Source organism: Bos taurus, chromosome 17, assembly GCF_002263795.3.
Source record: "Bos taurus isolate L1 Dominette 01449 registration number 42190680 breed Hereford chromosome 17, ARS-UCD2.0, whole genome shotgun sequence".
Lineage (NCBI taxonomy): Eukaryota > Metazoa > Chordata > Mammalia > Artiodactyla > Bovidae > Bos > Bos taurus.
The window spans coordinates 71,503,748-71,525,023 of NC_037344.1; the positions used below are offsets into that span (position 1 = coordinate 71,503,748).

At 64.9% G+C, this 21,276-nt stretch overlaps 2 protein-coding genes across 18 annotated transcripts in view; one reads left to right on the forward strand and one right to left on the reverse strand.

The window, feature by feature from the left end:
* Window positions 1-76: 76 nt before the first annotated feature.
* Window positions 77-11,889, forward strand: GUCD1 (guanylyl cyclase domain containing 1). Of its 12 annotated transcripts, none has more exons than XM_024977239.2 (7): window positions 77-321; window positions 5,223-5,307; window positions 5,967-6,132; window positions 7,116-7,207; window positions 7,877-7,967; window positions 9,022-9,263; window positions 9,762-11,889. In XM_024977239.2, the coding sequence occupies exons 1-7, from the start codon at window positions 111-113 to the stop codon at window positions 9,952-9,954; spliced, it is 1,080 nt and encodes a 359-aa protein (XP_024833007.1). In that variant the 5' UTR covers window positions 77-110; the 3' UTR covers window positions 9,955-11,889.
* UPB1 (beta-ureidopropionase 1) overlaps window positions 11,522-21,276 on the reverse strand; it is a 29,277-nt gene continuing 19,522 nt past the window's right edge. Inside the window, exons 7-11 of one of the 6 annotated variants that reach the window (XR_009490946.1) lie at window positions 18,610-18,691; window positions 17,534-17,576; window positions 16,092-16,246; window positions 14,375-14,614; window positions 11,522-13,028 (exon numbers count right to left, since the gene is read on the reverse strand). Coding sequence is in view for 3 of the 6 variants with exons in the window: in NM_001101050.1 (NP_001094520.1) it covers window positions 14,531-14,614; window positions 16,092-16,246; window positions 17,534-17,576; window positions 18,610-18,691 (364 nt within the window). In the remaining 3 variants the exon portion in view is untranslated. The other 5 variants (NM_001101050.1, XM_024977052.2, XM_024977051.2 and 2 more) reach the window with 5 other exon arrangements.

Below are 21,276 nucleotides of genomic sequence, written 5' to 3' on the forward strand. Positions count from 1 at the left end.
CCCGAGTGGCGGCGGGCGGGGTCTCTCGCCTTCGCGTTCATCCTTCTCGCGCCGGCTGGGGAACCCGAGCTCGGGTACAATAGTTCCGGGCCCGGGGAAGAGCGGGGCGGATGACTGGACCCAGGTGCCGCCGGAAACAGCGACCCTCGGGCCGGCCCGGGCCGAGGGGGACTCGCGCTCCCCAGCACCCGACGCCAGACGCGGGCTGGACGGCGAGGCGGGCGGCGGGGGCGGCGGGCGCGGAGGCCCGGGGCCGGGACCTGCCCCCACAGCGGAAGCCTGCGAAGCCGACGGCGCCAGGGAAGGGGCGCCCTGAGCGAGGCGAGTGCCCCCGGCGTGCGGACAGGGGAGGCGGGGACCCGGAGGAGCGGGCCGGGGGGCGGCCGGCGTGGGGGCCGGGGGCGGGCCGGGGCGGGGCTTGGGGCCGCAGCCGCCTCCCGCCCCTTCTCCCCCCGGGGCGCTGGTGCTGGCGGCCCGGGAAGCCGGCGCGCGCGGGCCGCGCGCTCTCGTCCCCAGTCGACGCCAGAGCTGCAGCCGGCGCCGGGCCGGGGCCATGGGAGCCCCGCGCCGCCCGGGTCATGAGGACGGAGGTGGACGCGGAGGCAGCGGGGCCGCCGCTCGAGCCCGGTCAGTGTGGTCCCTCCGTCACCCCGGGGATCGCGGTGGGCGCGGGGCAGGACCCCGGGGATCGGGGGGCGGCCCTCACCCCGGGGATCGGGTGGGCCCGGGGCAAGACCTCGGGGATCGGGGATCAGCGGTGGGGGGCAGCCCTCACCCCGGGGATCGGGTATGGGGGAGAACCCAGCCCGAGCGCCGGGCAGGGTCCAGCCGCGCGACCTTGGGCCGACCGCCGCCGCGGCCCCTGCTGTTGAGCTCTGAGCGAAACGTGGCCAGGTGTGCGCTCCGGCTGGTCCCGCCGGGCCGGCCACGGTCAGTTGGGGTTTGTTTGTTTTCCTGATAACTCCCGGAGCAGGGACACCCCTGGGCATCTCTCGCTTGCGGTCATGGAGGGAAGGAGGGTCCTGGTTGAGCCGCCGGGGCGGGGGGAGGGGTCACCTTTCCCAGGAGGGAAAAGTCCTCTTTAGAGCTGCTTTGAGGAGACCCTGTCCCCACTCCGGGAACTGAGGCCTTAGAAGGGGCAGGCAACTGGGAGGGATCGCAGAGCAGTGAGGGACCGCCGCCTGCCCCTGGCCTCCCAGACTCCTGCGTGGTGTCTTGCTACAGGGTCTTCCTTCTCTAGTTCCTCCTTCCAGGCGCCTGAGTTCCTTTGCTGCGGCGGGGGGAGGCGGGAGGGCACAGACTGATAATCAGTGGCCAGCCTCGGTGTGCTCTTCTGAGTGGGGGGGGGGGGCAGTGGTTCCCCATCCCCTGTGCGGCATACAGTTGACGAGTGAGGGGCCCACACGGGGAAGACCCCAGCCCTGAGGCATCCGTGGGACACGACTGTAGTTGCAGCAAGGAGTTGGGTCCAGGGCTGTCCCCGGGCTTTGCTGTCTCGTCCTCCAGTTGTCTCACTTTGTGATCTTAGACCAGACACTTGCCTTTCTGGAAGAGCCTGAGTGGAGTAATGACTCATTTCCAGGGCGCTTTCTCTGAGCAGGCACTCTGCCCGAGTTGTTTGCATGCAGGGCCTCGTCAATCCTCATAACGACTTGGGTGAAGCTGGTTCCAGTTGTCACCTGCACTTTTGCAGATGAACCGACCCAGAGCTTAAGTATTCAGGACCAGGAAACTGCCTTCCTTCTTGAGGACAGCTGCCAGCTGAAGCCGGGTCAGCCCCTTCCAGGCAGACCCTGGCCCTCAGGTGGGATGGGCTGTGGCTCCAGGTGCCTGGCAGCAGCTTGGGGCTTGGAAGGCCTGCCCTTATTGGGTTGGCCGACTTGCTTGTGCCTGGATTGGGGGTGGCCCCAGGCGGGTGGTCAGGCACCTCAGGGGTGTGGGCAGGATCAAAGGGTAAGAGATAAGGGCGAGAAGAGGTGGGGCAGAGTTCCCGAGGGCCCCAGCCAGCAGCAGGCGGTGCCACGTTTTACAGCGAGGGGGGGGAGGCACAGACAAGAGTCGGAGCCTGGCCACAGGTGGCCCAGCCAGCCAGTGCCAAAGCCCCGGCCGCAGAGTCAGGAGGAGCCGTGGACAGAGGACCATAGTCTGGAAGCCTGGGGGAAGGGGAGTCCTGCGGTGACCCGGAGGCTCAGGCCGCTCAAGGGAAAGAAAAAAAAAAACAAAAATGCCTTCCATTCACCGCCGAAGCCTGTCTGCCGAGGTCTCCAGGCTGGGAGGAGGCAAACGCTCCGTGCCTGCCACTGAGGAGTTCCCCACGGGTCCAGCGGGCAGACAGATACCAGCTCCGGTCCTCCAGATGGAGGGGAAGGGACTGACGCGTTTACATGTTCAGAGATGGGAGACAGCCTTCTGGACGGAGGGATATGCAGGAGCCAAGGCTGGGGAGTAAACAGCCCGTGGAGAGAAAAACGAGAAGGCAGTGTGTAGCTTTGGGAGGGGCTCTGGAAGGGCGGGACACAGGCCGCAGAGGCCAGCAGCCTGCGGAGGCCTCTGCCTCTGCTCAGCCTTCGGGGGCGGGGCATTGCTTTGGGACGTGAGCACCTGGATGGCAGGGCTCGTCCGTGACCTAGTGTGCCCAGGGCACACCGTAGTGGGCGCTCGGGAGTTCCTTTCTTTCCAGCAGCAGTTTCTGGAGTCACTGCTGCATCAGACAGCAGGCACTGGAACCACGGCGAGTACGGCGAGCCGATTCTCTGCCCTGGGGCCGCTTACAGTCCAGCGGGGCGACAGGCAGGCTTTTTGTGTGTTTTTGTCATTTTTGCCCAGTACTGTGAAGGAGACACTGTGGAGCAGCCCCTGCCCCCAAAAGCACAGTCAGTAAACACCTCTCACAGGCGGGGGGACTTGGAGCCAGGACCTGAGTGACAAAAAGGGGCAGGCTTGAGTCCCGAGGGTGAGAGAGCTCCCCCGGGGCGAGGGGGGCAGGTCCGGGAAGGCTTTGTAAGGGGTAAGAACTGGCTCCTGAGGGCCATGGAAGACTGTGGAGGGACCCCTGCGGCTGCTGTGGACCAAAGCCGGAGAGGGACTGGGGGGGCGGGGGACAGGCAGAAGTCGGACAGGTTGGGGCCCACGGGGCCAAGTCCGTGGCAGTGGGCGGAGGCGGATGTTGAAAGGCCCAGAGAGGTGGCCTGGGTTCCTTTTGGGGCCTCCTGGGGCCAGGGGAAGGAGAGAGCGAAGCCTGAACCCCGACTGGTCTCAGCGCCCCAGGCCCCAGCCAGATGGAAGACGGGGCTCCCGGCAGCACCCATGCAGGGGCCCCGGGGACAATCTTGCCAGGGGCCAGGCGGCTGGCCAGCAAGCGGCTCGCACTCAGCCGTGCCTCCCTGCTTTCTGCGGGCCTTGTGGGTGAGGCGGGAGAGGAGAGAGGCCACGGCGGTGCAGCCAAGGCACAGTCCTGAGCCCTGCTCCGGAGAGGGCGTGGACAGTCCAGCAGGGAAGGGGTCCACATGGGGGCCCGGGCCAGCGGAGTGCCAATGAACGAGGGGGCACGGCCAGCCTGCCGTCCCGGGAGGCCTGGGAGGTGCTGGCCTCTGAGCCAGGCCTTGAGGGCAGGGGAGGGTGTGGATGGGAGAGCAGGAGCTTGGGACCCCTGCAGGCTACAGGAGGTCACAGGTCACAAGGCCAGGATGGACCACAGGGCTCCCGGGCGCCCTGCAGGTTGGTGCACGTGGGGGTTGGGTGGGGAAGGGTGCTGGGGGTCAGCTTTGCGCGGGCCGGTTGTGAGTTCTGGAGCGTTGCCTGGAGACCTCAGAGGTGGGGAGACCACGGCAGTGGGAAGGGTGTCCTGAACGAGGAGAGTGTCACGGCCAGTTCTTTAGCTCTGAGCTCCATGCAGATTCCCGGGACCCCCAGGGCAGGAGGGCCCCCCAGGCCACGGGACAGGGGCCTGCCATGGCCCCGCTCTCCGGTCTTAAGGCGCGTCCTGCACGGTCCCCGGCCTGGCCCCTAGTTTTCCTCCGCCGCCCGTGTGTGCTGTCCGCCCAGGCACTCGCCACCGAGTTGCCAGTCCGCAGGCTGGGCACTCATGGGTCTCTGGGGCAATGTTTGTTGACCAAAAGGGAAATCAGACCAAAGTCCCCACTTGAGGGATGGCCAGACCCAGCCCACAAGTGAAAGTCAGAGGCCCAAGCCAGTGGGAGAGCCCAAACTGGAACGCCCAGGCCAGGCCCTTGCTGCTCCGCCCCAGGTAGCCGGCCCTGGCTGATGTGTGACCGCCCCCTCCTTGAAACCCTGGGGGCTGTGGAGTCAGTGGCCTTGGGAATTGAGACAGGAGCGTCTGCCGAATGCCTCTGGGAGCCCCCTGCCACAGAGGGGCTCCAGAGAGGGGCCACAGGGGGGGCATGGTGCCCGGGGTGGAGGCGCCGTGCACCATGGGGGCAGCGTTGTGGAGAAGTGACGTCTGCAGACAGGACTTGACTCCGTGGCCTGGGAGGCTGAGCCAGTCTAGGCAGGAGGGAGCGGGTATGTAAAGGCCCAGGGGCCTGTGAAGGCTCCAGCCTGGGGAGGGCGAGGGGAGGCTGGGCAGCAGTGGGCCCCAGGGCGGTAGCCACGCAGGCCTTGTCCTAGGGGGTGTGGGAGCCACCCCACCGGAGGCCTGTGCATAGGGCTGACCTGCTCAGACCGGCGTTTTGGGGGGACCGCCGCTGTGGTGAGGAGAATGGGTTGAGGGGCCTGGTAAGGCCGTAGACCGTCCTCGAGTGGCCCCTTGGGACCTCAGCAGGCGCTGGTGACGGCGGCTCCAGTGGGAGTGGGGTGGCGGGCAGGCACTGCGCTGAGGGTCCGTGACCCCCCCATGCCCCTGCCACCCGTGACCTGCCCGTGCTCCTCCCACCCGTGACCCCTGTGCTCCTGCCTGTGACCCCCCCACCGCGCTCCTCCTGCCCGTGACCCCCCCCTACTCCTCCTGCCCATGACCCCCCGCTCCACCCACCCGTGATCCCCCCTGTTCCTCCCGCTCGTGACCCCCCCACCGTGCTCCACCCGCCCGTGACCCCCCTGCTCCTCCCACCCGTGACCCCCCTGCTCCTCCCGCCCGTGACCCCCGCGCTCCTCCCACCCGTGATCCCCCTGCTTCTCCCGCCCGTGACCCCCCTGCTCCTCCTGCCCGTGACCCCCCCCACCGTGCTCCTCCCGCCCGTGACCCCCGCGCTCCTCCCATGCAGGGGACTTCGTGCAGCTGCCGGTGCCCATCATCCAGCAGCTCTACCACTGGGACTGCGGCCTGGCCTGCTCCAGAATGGTGCTCCGGTGAGTGCGCCGGGCCAGCCCTGATGGAGGGGTGGGGGTGCACGGGGAGAGCCCCGGGCGGGATTCGTTGTCCAGGCGGCTGTCTCCAGCTGGGGCTTGGGGGAGGCCCAGCATCTACCCAGGCTCCACCCCACCTGTGGAAGCCCGCGGCGGTGGACCAGGCCCCAGCTCTGCCTCCGGAGGATGCCCAGAGTCTGGAACGGCCAGGAAGTCACAAGTGCCCAGGCCTGCCCCACAGACTGACCCCCACGGCCGAGATGCAGGGCCCTCCTGCAGCCCCCTGACCTCGGACTCTCGGCAGACGGGGTCACTGGGCAGGGCAGCCTCCTGCTCCCCTTCCTGGAAGTCCAGGCAAGATAGGTGTTTGTGCCTAACGCTCAGGGGACTAGGGATGAGGTGTGCTCCCAGCACTTAGATGGTCCTGAGACGAGGCTGGAGAGGCTGGCGACTGGCCCAGAGTCACACGGCCCGTGAGAGACGCCAGGTGCAGAGTCCAGGCCCCGGACGGGGACCTGCGTGGTACCCGGGAGGCCCCAGGCAGTGTGCGGTCAGGACCTAGGAGTTCACGACGCAGGGCGGAGCCTCCCGGGGGCACAGGCTCACACGGCGGGCCCTCAGGGGGAGGCTGCCCCGAGGCTCAGCAGGCACTGTGCCTGCAGGTACCTGGGCCAGCTGGACGACGCTGAGTTCGAGCAGGCCCTGCAGGAGCTGCGGCTCACCAGGAGCATCTGGACCATCGACCTGGCCTACCTGATGCGCCGCTTCGGCGTGCGACACCGCTTCTGCACCCAGACCCTGGGCGTGGACAAGGGCTACAGGAGCCAGGTGCGCGCCGGCCGCGGCCTTCCCGGTGTGGGGCCAGGCCCCGGCGCCCAGCAGCTCAGGCGCCCCACCCCCACCTGTCGTGGACGCACCTGCCGACTTGCGGAGGTGCCCTCGCGACTCATGCTCCTTCCCTTTGTCGCGGCTCCAGCCGGCCCGGCCTCCGCACCTGTCTTCCTCCGGCCGTCACGGGCCAGTTTTCTTCCTTCGTACAGGGACAGCCAGCTCCAAGTTGGGTCTCTGGTGTTCTAGAAGGAAAAAAAGTCTACCGTCTTTCACTTTTATAAAAAAGGAAGGCTCAGACACGGTGCTTCCAACGCAGAGGGCGCGGGTTCCATCCCTGGCCGGAGACTAAGACCCCACAAGCCATGTGGGACGGTCAAGAAAATAACTCGAAAAATAAAAACAAAAAGCACACAAACAACAACAAAAAAAACAGAATGCCCGGCAAAGCCTCACTGAGACCCCAGTGCACCCTGCCGCCCTTAGAGCCAGGCCTGCCTCCCACCTGGGCCGAGCAGACAGTGCCTGCCGGCCTCGTGGGCGACAGGACCACTACCCCGTGGCCAGTGCCCGTCTACCTAGCTCTCCTTTGAGCCGTCCAGGCCAGGGGGAGAGGCTGGTGGATCTGGTGTGGTCAGCGTGGCCTTGAGGTGGAGGAAAGGCCCAGAGCAGGGTCTCTTCTGCCTCCCCCATGGGGCCCCTGGCCCCCCGAAGGCCCCTGCGCCAAACAGACCATGTCCTTTGCTAACACGAGCCGGCTGAGCCAAGTGGGTGGTGTCCAGACTCCCGCCCACCCCCAGGGTACCGGCCCGAGCCTGCCGCCCGCCCGTCTCCCGAGCACCCTCGCCAGCCTCGGGTGGTTCTGCCGCCCACGGGCCGGGCCCATGTCCACTCCCGACCCCCGTGCTGTTTACATCCTCCCTGGGGGGCGGGTGTGCAGACAGCCAGGGTGGGCAGCCTCTGCAGCTGCTCTGCCTTCGCAGTCCTTTTACAGGAAGCACTTTGACACAGAGGAGACCCGGGTGAACCAGCTCTTTGCACAAGCCAAGACCTGCAAGGTGCTGGTGGAGAAGTGGTGAGTGCGTGCGTCTCCCCCACCCCCTTCCTCGTGCACCTGCTGCCCCGGGGCTGGCAGGGGGCGGCCTCCCTTGGGAAGGGGCAGACCTGAGCTTTCCCGCCCTGCCGGCTGTGGGCACTGACTTGTCCCTGCCCCCGACCCCTGAGCCTTAGTGTTTCCATCCATAAAATGGGAACAGGTTGGGGGCTACGTGACCTAGTCTACACAAAACTCTGACCTGGGGTGGCTCCTGAGCCGGGGGAAAGAGGGACAGGTGAGCAGGACAGATCTGAGCCATCCCTTGGGCTGCTCGGGGAGTGCTGGCCTTGGGGCAGAGCACAGGGACCCTAGTGGCGGGTGACGGCCTGGGGAGCACGCTGGCACGGTGAGAGGCTGGCAGGGACGGCCTGGGTGTCAGCTGTCAGGGAGGCCTGGCCAGACCTCCTCCCGGCTGCCTGACCTTAATAGGTCTCCCTCTTCTCCACACGGGGCGGGGGAGACTTGCCCAGACGCAAGCAGCTTCCTCCCCAGCCTGCTGTGGGCACTGTGCCCAGCAGGCGTCCGGCTCTCAGACCTGGGCTGGTCTCTCCCTGGGTCTCCCGTCCTCCCGGATTTCTGTCTTCACGATCACCTGACCCAGGCACACAGCCCTCTGGGCACAGGGAAAAGTTCTCCACGTGTCCCCAGGCCACGTGAGCGCGTGTTGGAGGGTGAAGTAGCCGGTGTTAGCTCCATGGCACCTGACCAGCTGCGTGGCCATTCCCGTCCCCCCCCAGCGGTGAGTGCCACGGTCACCCCAGTGGCCCAGCCATGCACTGACCCGCACCCGGAACCCCCACCCCGGGCTTCCTGGTGGCTGAAGTGCCCCTCAGGGTCATACCTTCTGCTGGGAGTTGAGCCAGCTGCTTCCTCTCAGAGACCCAGTGGAAAAATGGCACACTTCCTGGGCCACAGCATCAGACCAGGCTGCTCTGTGACTCGGTGGGGCTGGAGCTGGGCCCGGCCACCAGGTGCCCACACGCACCCCCGAGGGGCCTGGAAGGAAGGAGGGCTCAGTGTGGCTGGGCGTTGGCCCCTACCCACCGGTGAAGACGGTGGGGCCCGGGCCCTGGGGAATCCCCCCAGCCCTCCCGCCTCGGGTCTGTCTTGGACTTTCCTCCTCCCGGGGGCCTCAGAGGGGCCGGGGCCTAGGAGTCTGGAACAGCCGGCTGACCTGGGGTTCCCCTGCAGGTGCTGCCAACTAGTCCTTCCCAGCAGCCCCTTCTGCCACAAGGAGCCTCAAACAGAAAGAGAAATAACCCCTTGCTTGGTTCCAATTCGGGGAAGTAAATTAAACCACCCGTTTATGTTACTAATGCAGCCTTTAGGGTAAAAGACCAGGGCAGTGGGGGGCAGGTCTGGAGTTGTACGGTCACCCTGTGAAGGGCCTGTGGGCCCAGCGTGTCCTGGGCACCCCCCGTCCATGCTTGGTCCCCCGCTGAGCCCCGGCCACCATGACGAAGCAGGTGGGCACCCCCCGCATGGAGCTCAGGGCGGACGCTAGGCGCGGCCCGGGCTCTGGGACAAGGGGCAGGCCGGAGCCCGGCGGGGGTTAGGGTTAGGGTTAGGAAGGGGCTGGGGCCCGGTGGGGGGCCCAGCGGCGCCGCTGACCCCGTGCGCCCTGCAGCAGGGTGAGCGTGCAGGACATCCAGGCCCACCTGGAACACGGGGCAGGCCGGGGCCCGGCGGGGGTCCGGGGAGGGCCTGGGGCCCGGCGGCGCGCTAACCGCGTGCGCCCTGCAGCAGGGTGAGGGCCCGGGCCCAGCGGCGCGCTGACCCCATCCGCCCTGCAGCAGGGTGAGCGTGCAGGACATCCAGGCCCACCTGGCGCAGGGCCACGTGGCCATCGTGCTGGTGAACTCGGGCGTGCTGCGCTGCGACCTCTGCTCCAGCCCCCCAAAGTACTGCTGCTTCACGCCCAGCGGGCCCCGCTGCTTCTGCCGCTCCCCCGACTACCAGGGCCACTTCATTGTGCTGCGCGGCTACAGCCGGGCTGCCGGCTGCGTCTTCTACAACAACCCGGCCTACGCCGACCGTGAGTGGGGCAGGCGGGCCCCACCGCCTTCTCCCTGGGGCCCCTACCCCCCAGCCCCGGGCCATCACCAAGCCCGCCCTCTGCCCCCACCCAGGGCCCAGCCCAGGGCTGCAGTTCCCACCACCCCCAGCCCCCAGGCCAGCCCTCCGTGCTAGAAAGGGAGGTCGGGGGACCTTGGTCAGGGGACTAAGAGGCCACACGCTGCGCAGAGTGGCCGAAAGAAAAAAGTAAAGTCTGCCCGGCCCTGGCCCTGGTCGCCGCCCACCCCCTGCCCAGACTCCCCACGGCCCCGGGGACAGGGAGGGACCACCTGCCTGGCGCAGACAGCCCTGCGGCCCCCAGCGAGTCCCCTCCCCTCTAACCCTTTCTCCTGCTGAGTCACAGAAAGCGCAGAGGACAGGCTCACAGGGGCCACAGCGGCTGCAGGGAGGGCGTCCCGCGTGGTGGGGGGCAGCTGGGACGCCCCTTGCTGACCGCCCCGTCTTCCTGCCGCAGCAGGAATGTGCAGCGCCAGCATCAGCAACTTCGAGGAGGCCAGGACCAGCTACGGCACAGACGAGGATATCCTCTTTGTCTACGCGGACAGCTGACGGCGGGCCCGCTGTGCGCTGCCCTGCCCCCAGAGGCCACTCCAGAGGCGCTGGCCCAGGCCCGGGGTCGGGCGAGGCGCCGCGTCCCTGCTGGCTGTTGACGTCGTCCTCCGGGCCCGAGGCCGAGGCCGGCTCCCACTGCGCTCAGGGCACGTCTGCCCCTCGGGCTCCCTGGTGCCTGCAAGCCAGACTCAGGGCAGTCAGGGGCGCAAGAGCCCACCTCCCTGCAGACCCGGGACCCAGCCCCGAGAGCCGCGGGGCTGTGTGTGGAGTAGCCACCCTGGGCCCTGGGGCTGTGTCAGCTCCAGCCTCCCCAGGGTCTGGTCGGAAGGCAGGCACTCTGGGCCCGCTGCCCCCTTCCCCCACCCCCGCCCGGGGGGCCCAGTCCCCGCAGCTGGTGGCCAGGCCCCTGGGGAGGGCTGGACCTCAGGCAGAAAGGCCTCAGGCCCCTGCGGCCTTCCTTGGAGCGGACCCCTGGGCTGTGGGCGGGACCCTGGCTCCCGGTGGCAACCCGAGGGCCAGGGCCAGCAGCCTGGGCCCCAAACATGCTCCCTGCCCCCGCCACAGCGCCTCCTGCCTCAGTGCGGGCAGCCCCATGTCTCAGGGTTGGGTGCTGGGGCCCTGGGCCTGCACACCCGATCGCGGCCGGGGGCAGCCTGTCGCCTCCCCCCAGCCCAGTGCTCACACCTGGCGCTCTGCACAGAAGGCCAGGTGGTCTCTGTCGGCAGAGGGAGTAACCCTAACCCAGGATTGCACAGCGCGGACCCCCGCATGGACTAGAGCAGCTTCCTGCTCCTTCCTTTTTTAGCCAGAGGTGTGTGTGTGTGTGTGTGATTTAAGTCTTTTTTTTTTCGCCGGGGGAGGGTGTTTTTTTGAGATTGAAGTTTTCACTTTTGGTGGGGTGAGACTCAACCTCAAGCAAGACAATAATAGTGGGGTCACAGGTACTTTGGAACCACGGACACCTCTCTTCACGGGCAGATAAGCCAGGCCAGGGTCTCTTCCAAAGCCAAGGGGACCCGGGGCCGCAGGCAGGCTGGCCTCGCGCCACAGCCAGAACCTGACTCAGGACAGAGGTGGGGCTGCGTCTTGAACTTGGGTCTGCGCCCCTGGAGAAAAAAGGGAAATGGGCCATTCCCAAAAGGGGCTGGGACACCTCCTGCCCCTGCCCCGGGTTACCTCTGGCCAGGGGGGCCGGGACGCCCCCGTCAGCCACAGCACCTAAGTCTTGGTCGTCGCTGCTGGACGCCTGATGCTGGGGCGGTGGTTGCTGCCACTTCCCCAGGCTACAGACCACCCAGGACCACCCAGCCGTACAGCTCCTCGACCCAACAGCCTTGACCGAGAGGCAGGCGCTTCTGGCCAGGCAGCCGCCCTGGGTTCAAAGGCTAGTGCTGCCTGCGGGCCCGTCTGGTCCCGTTGCCTTAACCCTGGGTGGCCTGAGACCCCCGAGCCCTGGTTCCCATGCCCGGAGGGCCACACGGGGCAGCTGCGGGCTGGGTGCCCCGGGAGGCCCGGGTGACCCCAGCGAGCGTGGCGGCGTCCAGGGAGACAGCAACAGGAAGGGGCAGCCGCCCTCTGGTGAGGCCCAGTACTTGGGCTGGTAGGGGCTGCCCAGGGAGCAGCCTCCACAGACAGTGTCCACGGTGCCTTCGTCCATCAGAGACACTGTCCCCAGGTCGGAGGAGCGAGCCTCTCGGGGCAAGCTGCAGGTTAGAAGGCACCCGTCTGGAAGGTTCACAGGAGCTGCCTGGTCGCGGGGCCGCTGCCACCCGCCTAGAGCGGGTCTCGGAGGCAAACCTCACCCTGTTGTGTCCTGTTCACACACAAATCATTAAAACGGGGCTGGAGACAGCAGGACTCGTCACGCGGCGCCGTGACCCCTTGGCTGCACGTGGAGGGGGTGCCCTGGGCCGCTGGTTGTCTCCCCGGCCACCTAGGGGCAAAAGGGATCTTACGCATCACAGGGATTTTTATACGTGTTCTCTTGTTTGTAATGAGCCATTCTCAATAAACATGATCCTCACTGCAAGACACTGGCAGCCCCCGGCCCGCCTCTGTGATCCTGGTCTCCTTGGGACGGCCGCTCCCAAGCGCACGTGTAGGTGTGCTGGCCACCAGCCACCCGGGCGTTCTCAGGACGTGACTGGAGGTGCCAAGCGGGGGAGAGCTCGAAACCGAGCATGAAGGATCACTAGGGATCTGGGAGACCAGAGCGGGGAACCTTCCAGAAACCGTCATCTCTAAAGCCCTGTGCTGAGAGCCAAAGGTGCGAAGCTCTATCTGTATGACGGTGCTGTGACCAGGCCAGCTCGGCTAGCAAGGCGTGTGTGAACCCCGCCCAGGCAGTTAGGAGGTGCAGAAAAGGCTCTGATCCTATAGCGTGGGGACCCCATTCACTCAGGGGCTCCCCAAACTGCTTTGCCACACAGTTTGTTTCTGTGGAACCCTGGTCTTCCCTGAATGATGCTGACCTTTGGGTAAGCCCTGATCCAGTATCCTGAGGTCATCACTCAGGACTTGCCTGGTGGCCCAGTGGTTGAGAACCCACCTTCCGATGCGGGGCCCGCAGGTTTGGTCAGGAAACTTTTAAGATCCCAAGTGCCGTGGGGCAACTGAGAAAGCAAGCAGACGGGTCAACACACAGGCTGTTGATCCTCTGGGGACTTAGATCACTGGTCCTCCCACCAAAGCAAAACCACTGGCCCCACGGTGACCTCCACCTCCACCAAACGCCGGGGTCTTGTTCGCTGGTGGGACGACTGAGCTGAAATCTGACAGGTCCACTTGCGGCCAAGCTGTTCACCCAAAGCCACACAGCCCCGAACTGGAAGTGGGCGTGGGCCCTCCGCTCAGGGGCTAGAAGCCCAGGCCAGTCCTCCACCTGGTAAGCTTTGCTGTGCTTTTACCCGCTCTGCCACCCAGACTGTCAGACTGTCCCGGTCACTCACATTGAGGCACAAGGCGAGAGCCTGTCCACCCTGATGGGCCCACTGGGACAAGGCTGGTGACCGCACCTCAGCACCACCTGACGGCCTCCTGGGCCCGTCCCTGGGCTGGGCAGAGCAGTGCCCCCACCACAATGGACCCCGCACGAAGGACACAGCGCTTTCTGATGCGGAGGCTGCCACTGCACGCAGACAGGTGATTCTGGCCAAGGGCTGGCCCGTTTCTCCTGCAGGGAAGGAGGGCACTGTGTCCAGGGCTTGGCCCTGTGCAGCATGCCCCCAATTCCATCACACCTCCCACCGCCTCTCGGGGCTATCTGCGGTGGACACTTATTAGGGTCACGGAGGTGCTGCTCTCATCCAATCAGGCAACTTTGAGCTCACCGCTGTGACCCTTGAAACTCATCCGTGTGGTGTTATTGGCTTTCAGGGCCGCCTTCAGCCTGACGAGGGTTCGCCTTTCATCACAAAAGCTCATCAACGAGGAGCGGGAGTCAAGGCGCTCGGTGGGCCCTCCGCACGCCCTGCCGTCTGTCCGTGGGCACCTGGAGCCCTTCAGCACGGGAGAGCCTCCTCATGGGCCGGCCTCCCTCTCGGCCTCCTGGTCCACTCACCCTTGGGAAGCAGTGTGCTCACTGCACGCACCTGTCCCTAGAAAAGCCACTTCCCAGGGACATCTGGACGGAGGTAGTAAGAAGGTCGGCAGGACTTATTTCAAACTTTGGGGCTGAGCGGAGGCTGAGGTCCACGCCAGAATTCCCTCCTGGTCCGGGAGTCCCAGCTCTGCTCTCGGGGCCTTCGGCCGGATTAAATCAGGCCTACCCAGATGATCTAGGATAATCTCACTTGCTTGGTTAACTGCCTACAGGCTTAAATCACGTTGGCTAAATACCTTCACAGATTAGCGTCTGATTGGGTAAACGGAGACAGCAGCCTGGCCAAGGTGACGGCTTCCAATGACCGTCCCCCTGTCCGCAGAAGTCGCTGCCAATCTAAATGGAAGGCTCTCTGGCTGCAGAGCATGGGCTTCAATGGTCGCGGGTCCCATGCCCTAGAGCCCAGGCTCAGCAGTTGTGGCCCGCAGGCTTTGTTCCTCCACGACATGTGGGATCTCCCTGGTTCAGGGATGGAACTACATCTCCTGCATTGGCAGGTGGATTCTTTACCACTGAGCCACCAGGGAAGCCCCTCACTTCTTTCCTTTTTAGAAGATACTTATTTGGCTGTGCTGGCCTTCCAGCGAGATTTTCCATCTCTGTTGTAGCACGTGCACTGTCCAGTGGCAGCACGTGGGATCTTAGTGCCCCGAGCAGGGGTTGAACCCGGCCTCGGCCTACAGTGGAAGCGTGGAGTCTCAGCCACTGGACCACCGGGCAAGTCCCCCATCTGTCTCGCTTCAAACCACCCTGCACGATCAGTGCCTGGGATCATCTTTTAATTGAATTTCTATAACTCACCCAACAAAGTTTAACCACCTCAAAGTGACCAGAGTGACCAAATTCATCTCCACCCCGCTCCCAAACATTTTCATCCCCAGAAGGAAACCCGGCGCTCGTGTGCCAGCCCGCCTCACCTGACCAACCTCCCCGCCCGCCAGGGGCAGTCTTAAAACCAGCCTGGACAGCAGCGCCATCGGGGAGTCAGCAGGGAGAAGCCAGGCACTGCAGAGCCTGGCGCCCTGGCGCATCTGCTGCGGGCAGAGCGGCGGGCGGGGGCTGAGGGCCGGCCGCTACTCTTTCACAATCTTGGGGGTGTAGTCGGGTTTGACAGCTTCGGCAAGTTCCCGAGCGTACATCTCGTATCTGCCGGTCATCTGAAAGCGAAAACGGCAGGACTTTGCGCAGTTCCCGTTTGGTTCTCAACGCCCTCATTCGCGCACCGCCGCCTGCTGCCACTAGAGGGCAGCTGTGGGACAGAAACGCGGCCGAAGGCGGGCCGGAGGCCAGGACGGCCTCAGGCTGGGGTTCGGAGACGCCCCGCGCCCCGCGTGTGACCCTCCGACCCCGGTTCCGGGGCGGAGGCCGACGTGACTCACGCCCCAGCGCCTCCTGCTGGAACACCTTTGGGATCTTCCCCTAGAAGGTGTGGCGGGCTCCCAGGCAGCGGGGAGGAGGGCCGTCCTGCCCCCCTGCGCCCCCCAACCCGAGAGGGGCTTGACCTGCCGCCGATCCCTGGCAGGAGTGGGCCCCCCGGATCCACACCCCGGCGGCCTGGCTCTGGAGGGCCATCCGCTGCACGCGGCGTCTCATCCCGGCCGCGGCGGCTGGGGAGAGGCCTGGAGGGGGCCGTAAAACCCACCCAGGGCGACCACACCGCCCCCTCGCTCCCAAGGCTCTGACAGGACCTGGTGCCCATCATCACAGCCTGGGACGGCTTCCGCTTTCAGAAAGTTACTAATGAGAAGTCATTCGGATTACTGGCTCCGGCTTCCCATCCGTGCGGAATCGGCATCAATCTAAGCTTCCCAGGAGGACGAGAGACAGGAGACCTTCACGTGGGCAGCGCCCTGTCGGTCTGGCTGGCCCCGGGCACCACCCCCCAGCCCGCCCCCACCCCCGCCCAGGAGCGCTGGGCAGTCCTCCCATCGTGACAATGTGACGTGTATTTGTGTGTATGATCTGCTGAGAAGTGGGCGCGGAGTTGGTGGAAACAGCCTGGGAGGCTGACACGGCGACACTCCATCTGTGTGCCTGACGCGCTGTATTCCGGGGCGAGGGGTCCCAGGCCGCAAGCACCCCGTTCTAGGAGGCGGGCACTTACAATCCTTGGAGACCCGCCACCTTCCTTACAGGGTGTCAGGTCCCCAAGGCCTCCTGTTTTACAAGCGGGTGCATAAGGCAGGGAGCCGAAGTGGCTTGCAAGGCAGCGGCACCGCCTAGGCCCACTTCCCTCCTCGACCCACTTCCCTCCATTGTCCGGGCCCAGACTTGGGGCCTGGCCACAGGCAGAGCCAGACACACACATTCATCTTGTGCTAAGTACAAGTGCCTGGGAAGGAAAAGAGGATTAGCGAGGCCAAGCCACTCTACTCTCTGGACAAATGAAATTGAGACGAATCTGCTCGGAGGCGCCCAGAATCTAATAAATCAGATGAGTGGAGAATTTATCGAGGCCTGCTGCCCTGGGCAGCGTTTGACCCCGTGGTTCCCCTCCTAGGCCCCAGCCCCCGGCCTTCTGCGCGGCTCGGGGAGGGGGGCCCACACGGCTGGCCCTCAGGCCGCCCGGAGCCACGCAGTTCTGGTGCTGGGAGCAGGCCAGCTGCGCGGAGGAGCAGGGGCCTGGACACCCACCTTGAAGCCCCAGATGTCGTTCACCTGCCGGCAGAGGTTGAGGTCCAGCTCGGCGACCAGGAGCCCGTCCCGGGTGCGGGAGAGCCCGGGGGTGCGGCTGCCGTCCGGGGCCGCCACGTAGCTCGAGCCGTAAAAGTAGCCGAAGTCCCGGTGAGCTGCGGGGCAGCAACCGCAAGGCCCGTGAGCGCATGCAGACACGGGTGGTCTCCGCACCCATGTAGGGGAGATGCCCAGGACGAGGGCCCCCACACCCTGCCCAGTAGCTGCTGCGGCCCCGAGGACCTGCCTTCCTTGTCAGGCCTGGACGCCCCGCCGCCGGCTGCAAGTCGCCCTCAACACCCTCACCTCTGCCCCCGGAACCTTTCTTTTTATTATTTTTAATTAATTTATTTCTATTATGTATTTGGCTGTGCTGGGTCTTAGGTGCAGCACATGGGATGTGTTAGCTGCGGCATGCGGGATCTTTAAAACTGAAATGAAAATGCTGTTTTATTGATATACATACATATATGTATATAGTTTGTTTGCTTATTTTTCTAGTTGTGGCATACCGGATCCTGTTCCCTGACCAGGGGTTGAACGCAGTTCCCCCGCACCAGGAATGCAGAGTCTCAGCCCCTGGATCACCGGGAGTCCCGCGCCTGGGAACCGTTCTGCAGGCCTCCCTGGCAGAGCTGTTGGTTCCCGGCTCCAGCATCAGCCACCGTGGCAAGGGAGTCATGGGGCCCCGACCGTGAGCTCGGCCCTGCCCAGCCGTGTCGCCCTCACCCCGCTCCGGGCCTTGGGCTCCTCACCAGGAAAGCGGGGTGCCCACCGCCCCGAAGGTGTGCGGGGAGTGTGCGGGTGCCGCCCAGCGCCGGCAGGACCCCGGTCCTGTGACAGGAAGCCCCGTGGGGCCGGAGGCTCCGGTCTCCCAGGCCTCAAGTCGGGGGATCTGAGCTCTTTCAGGAGATCCTGCTGTGGGACGCACGGCTGCTCAGCCCCGCTCTGCTTCCCAGACACCTCCTTGGAGATGGGGGTGGCCCCCTCCCACATTCCAGGCCAGAGAGGAGAGGCCGGGCGTGGCGGATTCCAGCCCTGCCCGCAGAGCCAAACAAGCTGTGGGTTCTAGGAACCCAAGGCAGCCATGCTGGGCTCTGGGGGCACCTGGACAGCTAGGGGTTGAGGGGTGTGGTCTGCAGGGTGGAATATGCACCCCTATTTCAGGGAGCTCACAGGGGGTGCCCCAACAGCTTGGCCCATCTCCACCCCAGTCCCCACTCCATAATCTGGGGTGCCAGGGGGTCACAGGCCCAGGGTCCACACGAGGCGGGTAGGGGGGCAGGTGTGCAGACACGGTCTGTGGGGTGGGTCCTGCTGGGAGACAGCAGATGGAGAAGGGACAGCCAGGTTCTCCCCCACCCCCCTCCAAATCAGCCCCACGGAAAGTCAGCTGGACGCACCTTTCTTGCCATCCCCAGAGGTGAACTCGTTTGGGAAGTGCTCCTGGGAAATAAAACCAAGGTAAGAGACACTTGGCACGAGGAGTGAAGACCCCTCCTGCCGACGCTGGGAGACGTGAGAGATGTGGGTTCGATTCCTGGGCCGGGAAGATCCCCGGGAGGAGGAAACGGCAGCCCACTCCAGTGTTCTTGCCTGGAGAATCCCATGGATGGCGGAGACTGGCGGGCTGCGGTCCATGGGGTCACAGAGAAGCGACTTAGCGTGCATGCACAAGACGCACCTCTAGGGGGCGCTGGCGGGACGCTCACCAATGTTAGACGGGGCAGGCCTTAGGACACAGTCCCAGCCGTGCCCCCCGGGTCCCAGACCCAGGGGGAAGAACCCCGATTTTGCCTTTGGGAGCTTATCGTTTGCCGGGAGAAGAGAAAGCCGTGGTGGAGACTGGTTCCCCGGGGCCGTGGAGGGCATCTGGGGCTTCACAATGCCCAGCCTGGGGGCAGCGCAGGCCCCAGGGGGTACCCGCTCTCGATACCTTCCCCAGGACTGTGCATCCAGCCGGGAGGGGGCGCCGCGTGCGGGCTGGTTAAAACACCAAGTTTCTTTCCTGTAGATCCACTTAGGGTTATCTCGGGCTGATCAGATGCTCTGATTAGAGCCTGACATCTGATTAGCAAGAATGCGGAAGAGGATTTGTTACGTGGTAAATACCCGGTGTTTGTAGTCAAATCTTTCAGTGCCTGAGGTCAAGGTTGGGGGGAGGACGGGAAGAAAGCAGGTACTGGGTGGTGGTCATGGGCCGAGAGCCTTTGAAAATGGTTTCAGCTGCAAGCACAGCAGGGCTCGAGCAGCGCCAGCTTTCCCGGCGACAGGCCCAGCCAGGGTCCCCATGCCGGGACCCCGGGGTGTGGGGCGTGTGTGCCCAGAGGGGGTGCGACCCCGGGGTCCCCACCAGGGCCCCCGCAACTGCCGCTCCTCCCGCCTGGCTTCTGCTGGGGCAGTGGCTGGGCCTGCTGTCCTCATCCCTCTGTCCGCTCCCCTGCTGGGGGTCCCCCGGAGGCCGAGCCTCGGGACTCACCCGGCCCACGCGGTTGATGGCGCAGGTGAAGCAGTGGTTGGCGATGGCTGCGTTCCTGGCCTCGATGGGCCACAGGGACTCACTGTGCGAGAGGAAGGAGAGGGACCAGCTTGCCGACCGCCCAGCCTTTGACTCACGGATGCTCGGCTGTGAGCTGCGGCCGGGGTGCCAGTCTTGCTCACGGCGCCCACAGGTGACCCCACACCCACCACCAACAGGCCCGCTCGTCTCGGGCTCGGGCCGAAGCAGCCGTGTGGAGGGCACCTGACGCATCAGCCGCAGCCCTGGATCAAAGCCTTGCCTGGGACTCCCCGGGCGGTGCAGTGGTTAAGACTCTGCTCTCCCACTGCAGAGGGCACAGGTTCAATCCCCGGTTGGAGAACTAAGATCCCACAGGCCATGCAGTGCCATCAAAAAAAAAAAAAAAAGTTTCCTCTTCTGAAGCTTCCCCAAAGAGAGGCCGTGCAGACAAGCATCGGCTCACAGCTTTGGGAAACATCCATCCCCTTCTCCGGCAGCTGAAGCGTCTGGCAGAGTAGAGGGTGCTGCCTGGCGGGACCCCCTTAACTGCTGCTTCTGCCTCATTCCCTCCTGCCAGGTGGGGTCAGGAACTCAACCGCCGCCCCCCAGGCTAGTAGACGTCAGAAGGGAGCTGGGGGCCTGGGGGCCTGGGGGCCTGTGTGCCCCCCAGACCCTACCCTTGTGGTACAAGTCATATCCGACTCTGCGACCCCGTGGACTGTAGCCCACCGGGCTCCTCTGTCCATGGGATTTCCCAGGCAAGAATACTAGGGTGGGTTGCCATTTCCTCCTCCAGGGGAATTTTTCAGACCCGGGGTGGGGGGCATTGAACCCTCAGCTGGCGGGTTCTTTACCACTGGAGCTACCAGGGGAGCCCTGCCATGCCGCCTTGCAAAGCCGTCTGTCTCTGCAGGGGAAGATTTCAGGCCCGGCAAACAGTAAACCCGAGAGGAATTCAGGCTGAAGGCAGGCATCACCTCCCCTGAGCTGCCCCCCGCTTCCCTCTTCTGAACCCCGAGCCTCGAAGCAGAGCCCCCATCCCGGTTCTCCTACGGGCACAGGACAGGGACATCCCCACGTGGGCACAGCTGAGCTCCCCAGGTCCAGCGCCTGTTGGGGGTGGGGGACCCGGTGGGAAACTCTGCTCTGGCGGACACGTGTCCGTCCACAGCCCACCAGCAAAATGTGCCACGGAATTCAGCGGGCCTGCTGGCCACTGACGGTCTGAGGAACAGCGCCATCGGGGTTCTGGATGCAGAGCTGCGATCCCACTCAGAAACGGGCTGCCTGGGAGCGGAGGGCCCCGGAGCCTTCCTGTCAGCATGCACCTGGCTGAAACTGGGGAGTAGGTGGAGGGGTGGGTGGGTGCTTGTCACAAGCCTAATTCTCAGCAGCGTTCACGAGTCTGGAGGGGGAAAAAAAAAATCCCACCCTTGACGGAGGGACTCATTTTCCTGTTTTTCTCCCCCTGCTGCTCGGCTGAACTGACAAAACTTTTAAGAAAGGATTTTTACAGAAACACGCCCGTCGCTGACATTTTCGGGAATTAAATAGACAGGTGCGGAGCGGGCGCCACAAAACACGTGTCTTGCGGTTCTCCAGGGAGGATGAGGGGGCCAGGACCCAACCCCCAGCCGGCAGGACACCGAGACTCTCAGATGAGGCCGGAGGTTCCTGAGAGCTGGCCCCTGAAATCCATCACAGTGGGGAAGGGGAAGGGTGGCCCGAGAGGGTGGGAGGGCGGAAATCTCTGACCACTCGGGCTGCAGGGCTCGCAGGGTGACTCGGTTCATCAAACCGCACTGTGCCTCTACTGGGTGCTCGGAACTGGGGGACCCTACGTGCGGACACCCTGCCCACTCCCGCGACGTGCCCATGTGTTTGCACGCGCCCGTGTGTGTGTGGAGGGGTAGGGGTGCTGATACAGGAGGCGGGAGACGTCAGAGAAGGGGATGGGTGCTTCTAGAAGCTGTGAGCCGAGGCTGCTGTGCAGCTGGTGGGTCCTGCCGGGCCTCATGCTTGTAAACCCTCAGCGTCGATTCCACAAACAACCCTTCAGGATTTTAAGAAATTCACCCTGTGGCCCCTCGACCTAGCGAACCACCTGTTGTACCGTTTTCCACACTCTACCGCCATCCTCAGCAAGGAGAGTCTTGGCAGGGTTCTGACCCCAGCCTGGAAACGTCCTTTCTGCTCACAGGCGGGGGTCACGGAGCTGTGTTAGCCCCGGGACGGCTGGGTGATAACCGCTGGGGGAGAGGAGCTGACCGTGACCACTCTCTCCCCTCCGGCTTTTCCCTGTTGTCCATCACATGGCCCTGAGCAACGTCAGGCAGGAAGCCCTCCTCTGCTCTCGCCACCGTGCCCTCAAGCCAAGGTTTTCAGGCTGTAATTATCTGGTCAAGGGTGTAAGGGCTTCCCCGATGGCTCAGCGGGAAGGAATCTGCCTGCAATGCAGGAGATACAGGAGACACGGCTTCGTTGGGAAGATGCCCTGGAGGAGGAAATGGCAACCCACTGCGGTCTTCTTGCCTGGAGAATCCCATGGACAGAGGGGCCTGGTGGGCTACAGTCCACAGGGCCGCACAGAGTCGGACACGACTGAGCGACTGAGCACATAACAGGGTGAACGCTGTGGGAGCTGCT

What these genes read in the sequence shown, in the direction of transcription:
- GUCD1 (XM_024977239.2), top strand. Translation starts at nt 111, where the DNA reads ATGACTGGACCCAGGTGCCGCCGGAAACAGCGACCCTCGGGCCGGCCC. An exon ending in TGCTCCAGAATGGTGCTCCG is followed by an intron (nt 5,308 to 5,966) that starts GTGAGTGCGCCG and finishes CTGTGCCTGCAG; the next exon opens with GTACCTGGGCCAGCTGGACG. An exon ending in ATTCCCGTCCCCCCCCAGCG is followed by an intron (nt 7,968 to 9,021) that starts GTGAGTGCCACG and finishes TCCGCCCTGCAG; the next exon opens with CAGGGTGAGCGTGCAGGACA.